Below are 8261 nucleotides of genomic sequence, written 5' to 3'. Positions count from 1 at the left end.
GCTCCCTCTGCGTGGACCGGGCTCCGATACGGGGGCTTCGTTCTGAGGTGACTATTTCATAATGAGCTAGTATGCGCTGCATACTAGCTCATTATGCCTTTGCCTTGCATGTTTCTTTTTTAATGTGCAGGTTTACTATCACTTTAAGGTTAAGAAAATAGAGGGGGGGAGGGAGGGAACGCACTGGATCGCATCAAAAAAATGCATGCAGAAAAGCATCTGGAACGCATCCGGACTGCATCTCCATGGTGTGAACCGGCCCTTAGGCCCCCTTCCCACAAATTATTAGCTGCACATTACCACCAATTTCGCAGGGCTATTCGCCCGCTTGTGGTGCGGTTTTACCCCAGCTAGTGGCCGAGAAAGGTCTTAAAACCACCGCAAGGCGCCTTTCCGGCGGTATAGCCGCGGTGTCCCATTGATTTCAATGGGCAGGAGCGGTATTCACATCGCTCCTTCACCGCTCCAAAGATGCGGCTAGGAGGACCTTTTTTTACCGTCCTGCTAGCGCACCGCTCCAGTGTAAAAGCCCTCGGGAAATTCACACTGAAGACACAGCAGCGGCTGTTTCGGGTCTGTTTGCAGGCGCTATTTTTTATCGCAATAGCGCCTGCAAAACGCCCCAGTGTGAAAGGGGTCTTAGGGTTTATTTACATCAGATGCAGTCACGTGCGTTTATAAACACAGCATAAACGCAGTAAAAATAGAGATTCAAGAAAAATGTATGTATTCCAATGAGCCTAGTTTACAGCATTGCAGTTGTTTTATGTTCATTAAAACAAAAAGTACATCATGCTGCATTTTTCTGCATTGGAACGCACTGCAAACACACATAAATGCACATTAACGCATCAAAACCAAACATAAACGCATGTAAATGCACCGCAAATGCATGTGAATGCACGCCAACATATCCAAAAACACATAAGAATGCAAGCTAATGCATGTAAACACATCATAGGAAAACATTTTAAGACATTTAAATAATTTAAGAAATTTTAAATAAACAATAAAAAAAATGCATTGCAAATGCCTTAAAACGCACTGCAAACACACTAAAAGGCATAGAAATGCAGATGCAGAAATGCACAGTGTACACAGAGATTGTGGTGTAAACAAGCCCTAAACCAGGAAACAAACAGTTAAAAAAAAAAAACTCCAGGCTCCGCCCACCTAAGTAAATGCTAGTGTTCTGAAAAAAGAAAAGAATCTTCTGGATCTCCTCTGTGACATCACATAGGAGAAAACGGTCCATAGCTAAGCCCCGCCCACAGTGCCTTTATATTCCAACCGCCAGGAGCTCAGCCTCAGATAACACAGGGAGTTTGAGGAGAGAGGATGTGTTGTTCTTTGTCTCTGACAAAACTAGCGAAAATGAACAAGTTATTGTTATTATTTCTTATTGTGTTGGCCATGCCAATTGCAATGATCAACGGAGCGCCGATCCCATCAAAAGGTTAGGACTTTATTATATATTTGGAGTTTTCATTGGAATAAATGAGAGTACACATTATACACATTGCACTCAATCCCCAGCACTTTCCTGTACGGAGCTTTGCTTCAGTCATGTGACTGAAATCTTCCTGGACTCATTTACTAGACGTACAATAATCCGCCCCTCACCAAAGTCACGCCTGTATCCACCCCTTACCCGCCCCTCATCTCCACCCCCTACCCGCCCCTCATCTCCACCCCCTACATACCTTCTAGCACCGCCCCCTTTTGAGAATAGGGAACCAAATTAAAGTATAATTCGTAAGGAGGTCTGGCTGCAGAGTGGAGCTCCACCGATGACAGGAAACACATGACCTCCACTCCATTTTTTTTATTACTGAACTTCATTGGGAATCTCTGCAGCTGGAGCGCCACAGGAAACATGTGTCCTCCACCTTTTTTTAAATGAACTGGGACATGACAGATATCACAATAGACAGTCCCCAATATCTTGCAAGAGAGACAGTCCCATATATACAGCAAGAGACATCCCCAATATCCAGGCAGCATTATAAGACATCCCCACATCCTGACAGCAGCATTAATAGACAGCCAAGCGGCCCCTATATTCATCCAGCAGCAACACTGACAGTTTTAAATAATTACCAAAATCAATGTACAGTCTTCCTCAGGCAGTGAGCAGTCAGAAGTTTCAGGACAGGACGCCACACTGCAGCTCTTCCTCACACTCACAGGAACATCCCCTCTACTACAGGGAGAGGCAGCGTGCAGCTGATATTGCTCCGCACTCCTATCTCTTAAGGCTGCTGCCGGTACTATAGGAGTCGTGTCGGCTTATGTGGCCGCCAGATGACTCTGAGGGCTGAGAGCTGCATAAAACAAGCTATATATTAAAAAAAAGCTCTGCTCCCTGTCAGAAGTACCAGAACTCAGTTCTGACACACACACTCACACACACACACAAAAGCCCTAACAATAACTGAATATAATAGGATTGTACTTATCTTTCTTAGATAATATAACATTTATATTTGTATTTCTTTTCTCTTTTGTGATTATAGATCCGAATGAACGTGATGAATATGCTGACCAGCCGTTAGGCCTGGAGCTATTTCAACCTATGGCGTTTCAGCTCACAACTGAAGATACGAAGGTAGATGAAATGTATCAACCTGCGGAGTCCAAGCTTGCAGGTGAAGAAACAAAGGCAGATGTGACGTCTCAGCGCCCAGACACCCAGGATACAGGTAAGAGAATATAACGTGATTATTTAAAGTCAGTGCTCTAACCAATTACTTACATTTTGTCTGATTCCTGCTGAAATGGCCACAATTCAAGACACGGGTGGGTCTGCAAGCATCATCCATCCCTACAAAAGTCTGTTTAGAATTCAGGGGGTAAATTATCGGGCAAACAGTGATTGCATCCTATCATATGTAATCATTGTTTGGCAGCACCAGCAGTTTTTTTATGTTCATTAAAACAAAAAGTACATCATGCTGCATTTTTCTGCATTGGAACGCACTGCAAACACACATAAATGCACATTAACGCATCAAAAACCAAACATAAACGCATGTAAATGCACCGCAAATGCATGTGAATGCATGCCAACATATCCAAAAACACATAAGAATGCAAGCTAATGCATGTAAACACATCATAGGAAAACATTTTAAGACATTTAAATAATTTAAGAAATTTTAAATAAACAAAAAAAATGCATTGCAAATGCCTTTAAACGCATTGCAAACACACTAAAAGGCATATAAATGCAGATGCAGAAATGCACAGTGTACACAGAGATTGTGGTGTAAACAAGCCCTAAACCAGGAAACAAACAGTTAAAAAAAAAAACCTCCAGGCTCCGCCCACCTAAGTAAATGCTAGTGTTCTGAAAAAAGAAAAGAATGTTCTGGATCTCCTCTGTGACATCACAGAGGAGAAAACGGTCCAGAGCTAAGCCCCGCCCACAGTGCCTTTATATTCCAACCGCCCGGAGCTCAGCCTCAGATAACACAGGGAGTTTGAGGAGAGAGGATGTGTTGTTCTTTGTCTCTGACAAAACTAGCGAAAATGAACAATTTATTGTTATTATTTCTTATTGTGTTGGCCATGCCAATTGCAATGATCAATGGAGCGCCAATCCCATCAAAAGGTTAGGACTTTATTATATATTTGGAGTTTTCATTGGAATAAATGAGAGTACACATTATACACATTGCACTCAATCCCCAGCACTTTCCTGTACGGAGCTTTGCTTCAGTCATGTGACTGAAATCTTCCTGGACTCATTTACTAGACGTACAATAATCCGCCCCTCACCAAAGTCACGCCTGTATCCACCCCTTACCCGCCCCTCATCTCCACCCCCTACCCGCCCCTCATCTCCACCCCCTACATACCTTCTAGCACCGCCCCCTTTTGAGAATAGGGAACCAAGTTGAAGTATAATTCGTAAGGAGGTCTGGCTGCAGAGTGGAGCTCCACCGATGACAGGAAACACATCACCTCCACTACACTTTTTTTTATTTATTTTTATTACTGAACTTCATTGGGAATCTCTGCAGCTGGAGCGCCACAGGAAACATGTGTCCTCCACCTTTTTTTAAATGAACTGGGACATGACAGATATCACAATAGACAGTCCCCAATATCTAGCAAGAGAGACAGTCCCATATATACAGCAAGAGACATCCCCAATATCCAGGCAGCATTATAAGACATCCCCACATCCTGACAGCAGCATTAATAGACAGCCAAGCGGCCCCTATATTCATCCAGCAGCAACACTGACAGTTTTAAATAATTACCAAAATCAATGTACAGTCTTCCTCAGGCAGTGAGCAGTCAGAAGTTTCAGGACAGGACACCACACTGCAGCTCTTCCTCACACTCACAGGAACATCCCCTCTACTACAGGGAGAGGCAGCGTGCAGCTGATATTGCTCCGCACTCCTATCTCTTAAGGCTGCTGCCGGTACTATAGGAGTCATGTCGGCTTATGTGGCCGCCAGATGACTCTGAGGGCTGAGAGCTGCATAAAACAAGCTATATATTAAAAAAAAGCTCTGCTCCCTGTCAGAAGTACCAGAACTCAGTTCTGACACACACACTCACACACACACTCACACACAAAAGCCCTAACAATAACTGAATATAATAGGATTGTACTTATCTTTCTTAGATAATATAACATTTATATTTGTATTTCTTTTCTCTTTTGTGATTATAGATCCGAATGAACGTGATGAATATGCTGACCAGCCGTTAGGCAATGGGTACAGCCTGGAGCTATTTCAACCTATGGCGTTTCAGCTAACAGTTGAAGATACCAAAGCTGATGAGAAGAATTTACCTGCAGAGTCCAACCTCGCACCCGTGGAACACAAAGGGGACGTGCTATTTGCACCCAAGGAACACAAAGGGGACGTGCTACTTGCACCTGAGGAGCACAGAGCGGACGTGCTATTTGCACCCGTGGAGCACAGAGCAGACGTGCTATTTGCACCCGTGGAGCACAGAGCAGACGTGCAATATGCACCCGTGGAGCACAGAGCAGACGTGCAATATGCACCTGAGGAACCCAAAGGGGATGTGCAATATGCACCTAAAGAGTCCGAGCTTGCACCCGAGGAACACAAAGCGGACGAGTCATATGCACCTGAAAAGTCTGAGTTCACAGGTGGATGGCGGATTGCAGTTGAGGAGGATTTAGCTACAGGGTCCAAGCTGTCAGCTGAAGATACCAAATCGGATGATACAAGTGTACCTGCGGAGTCACTGCTCACAACTGAAGATACGAAGGTAGATGAAATGTATCAACCTGCGGAGTCCAAGCTTGCAGGTGAAGAAACAAAGGCAGATGTGACGTCTCAGCGCCCAGACACCCAGGATACAGGTAAGAGAATAGAACGTGATTATTTAAAGTCAGTGCTCTAACCAATTACTTACATTTTGTCTGATTCCTGCTGAAATGGCCACAATTCAAGACACGGGTGGGTCTGCAAGCATCATCCATCCCTACAAAAGTCTGTTTAGAATTCAGGGGGTAAATTATCGGGCAAACAGTGATTGCATCCTATCATATGTAATCATTGTTTTGCAGCACCAGCAGCCATGGCTGCCTTAATATAATAGAGATTCCTCCATTCATGCTGCTTTTAGGGAAGACTTACACGGTGGGCAGGAACACTATTTGAGGGGTTTGAAAACTTGGGTGACTTCTGGGGAATTGAATTCCATGCACATTCTGTCCTGTCTCATAAATCCCCGGTGGCCAGGCCAAAACGGCAGCAGGAGGTGGAACACAGAGCACCCTCCGTTCTTATGCTTGGCTGTGCACCGACCAGCTGCCGAGTCCATACTTTTATAGATGCTTGCCCAGTCTTTTATTTTTTGGTAGTTCTAGGGGACTTCCATACACCCCTCTGGTGCTGTCCCTGCGTGTATATTTTATGAATGTCCAATAGTCAAAGCAATTATAGATTTCGGGGTTCTAAAAAAGAAGGGCCATTATCAGTTCTAAGCAAATACACATTCTTTGTCATGAAGCAAAACGCCTGTGTGAGAAGGAAGTAACCATCCCCTGACTCAGGAGCCACACACCTATGTCAAGTCATTGCGTCGGTGAATAGGTTCTGGCCCACTGCCCCAGAACTAGCATGCAGCACATGAGCCAGGGAATATCTGCTTCAAGCCAACAAGGCTTTCTCACACTTATTTTATCACAGCCACAACGGGCAGAACGGTGCAAGGCAGGCTGGAATCCGATTGCCCGCTGTGGGGAAATAATAGCCGTTCTTATGCTGACAATAATCTAGAAAACCCAAAGGACTTTTAAACTCTAATCAAATTTTTAATGTATAAATAACATTCATGATTTTGTATCCTTATAGATAATGTACCTGATAAATGTATATCTTTATTTCTTTTCTGTTATTCTAGGACTAGGTCATGAGGATACTGATTATCAGTATGTTCCAGCCCTGGGAAAGGACTATGAACATTCGGCCATTTTGCCAGGTGGTCAGAGGATGCTGGATGAACCCGAAGGCCAAGATTCCTCAGAAGATGTCCGGGCTTGGTATTACATCAAGGTGCAAGGTAAGTGAAATGTTCTGAAATAAGAATGGGCTTAATGCAGCTAGTGTAATATTAATTATGATTTAAAGCAGGGCTCCAGTCAAAACTTTCCTTTTTTTGAGTTGATATGGTGTGGGGAGGAGTTGGGAAGATTTCTTCTTACTTCCTGTGTGCTCTCCAGGACACAAAGGGAGGAAATCTCCCCAAGTGAGGAGACATAAAGTTTGTTCTCAATTTCCCCACCTGGAGTTCCACATGATTAATTTTACCCAGCTATGTTATCCCGATACATTTAGAAGTTCTTACATGTGTTCTTATCATTGACAATAACGCTTTCTTTCCTTCTTTTTGTAGAAGTCCCTATTTGGCTCCTGGCTATCATGACGGTGATACTCAGTGGATTTATTTTAATGTTGGTCGTCATCTGCATCCGCGTAGCAAAGAATCAGTAAGTATCCACAATTTATACAATTGAAGATATTGTGTGTTTTTTTTTTTTGGCCATAATCTTTCATATAAACAGCAAAGCCTGGAGCAGAGCGGTGCTGTAATAACACAGAGGCCCCTGATCCAGTACTTCAAGGCATGTGTCGGTGACTACCTGTGGTATGACATAGGCCACTGATCCTCTACTTCCAGGCATGTGTCGGTGACTACCTGTGGTATGACATGGGCCACTGATCCCGTACTTTAAGGCATGTGTCGGTGACTACCTGTGGTATGACATGGGGCACTGATCCAGTACTTCCAGGCCTGTGCTGGCGATAGCCTATGGTCCCACGTAGGCCCTGATCCAGTACTTCTAGGTCTGTGCCAGTGACAACCTGTCATACCACAGATCTCTAATCCAGTACTTTCATGCCTGTTTTGGTGACAACCTGTGATACCATGAGGGCCCCCGATACAGTGTTTCCAGGCTTAACCTGCTGTTTACCTCCGACTGTATTTGTTGCTCATTTTTTCTATTGCCCACTATAAACTAAACGTTTTCTTCTTTTTGCAGGTGGAAACACGTGATACTGGAAATGGAAAGTGAAGGGAGTATTCGCACCGTTTAGAACACAACAATTGGTGCTTCCAGCTATAAATAGACACAGCCAGGGGTGGTAGGGGTGGTAGGGAGGGGTTGGACACAGCCAGGGGTGGTAGGGGTGTTAGACACAGCTAGGGGTGGTAGGGAGGGGTTAGACACAGCCAGGGGTGGTAGGGAGGGGTTAGACACAGCCAGGGGTGGTAGGGGTGTTAGACATAGCTAGGGGTGGTAGGGAGGGGTTAGACACAGCCAGGGGTGGTAGGGAGGGGTTAGACACAGCCAGGGGTGGTAGGGGTGTTAGACAGCCAGGGGTGGTAGGGAGGGGTTAGACACAGCCAGGGGTGGTAGGGAGGGGTTGTACACAGCCAGGGGTGGTACGGGTGTTAGACACAGCCAGGGGCTGTAGGGGGGGTTTGGATACAGCCAGGGGCTGTAGGGGGGGGGTTTGGACACAGCCAGGGGCTGTAGGGGGGGGTTTTGGACACAGCCAGGGGCTGTAGGGGGGGGGTTTTGGACACAGCCAGGGGCTGTAGGGGTTTTTTTTGGACACAGCCAGGGGCTGTAGGGGGGGGGGGTTGTTTGACACAGCCAGGGGCTGTAGGGGGGGGGTTGTTTGACACAGCCAGGGGCTGTAGGGGGGTTTGACACAGCTCACCTTCCCCCTCGAGCCCTGACTCCAGCACTGTAG

At 45.4% G+C, this 8261-nt stretch overlaps 1 protein-coding gene across 2 annotated transcripts; it reads left to right on the top strand.

Annotated features, from left to right (window-relative positions):
* Window positions 1-1733: 1733 nt before the first annotated feature.
* LOC120927868 lies at window positions 1734-7636 on the top strand. Of its 2 annotated transcripts, none has more exons than XM_040338831.1 (5): window positions 1734-2702; window positions 4691-5356; window positions 6403-6561; window positions 6898-6988; window positions 7544-7636. In XM_040338831.1, exons 1-5 carry the CDS (start codon window positions 2576-2578, stop codon window positions 7596-7598), a joined length of 1098 nt encoding a protein of 365 aa, XP_040194765.1. In that variant the 5' UTR covers window positions 1734-2575; the 3' UTR covers window positions 7599-7636. The 2 variants fall into 2 exon arrangements, with proteins under 2 accessions (XP_040194765.1, XP_040194764.1); XM_040338830.1 differs by having other exon boundaries at window positions 1736-2702; window positions 6895-6988.
* The last annotated feature ends 625 nt before the right edge of the window (window positions 7637-8261 follow it).

Source organism: Rana temporaria, chromosome 2 (genome assembly GCF_905171775.1).
Source record: "Rana temporaria chromosome 2, aRanTem1.1, whole genome shotgun sequence".
NCBI lineage: Eukaryota > Metazoa > Chordata > Amphibia > Anura > Ranidae > Rana > Rana temporaria.
This window is presented reverse-complemented; position numbering and strand designations above follow the sequence as displayed.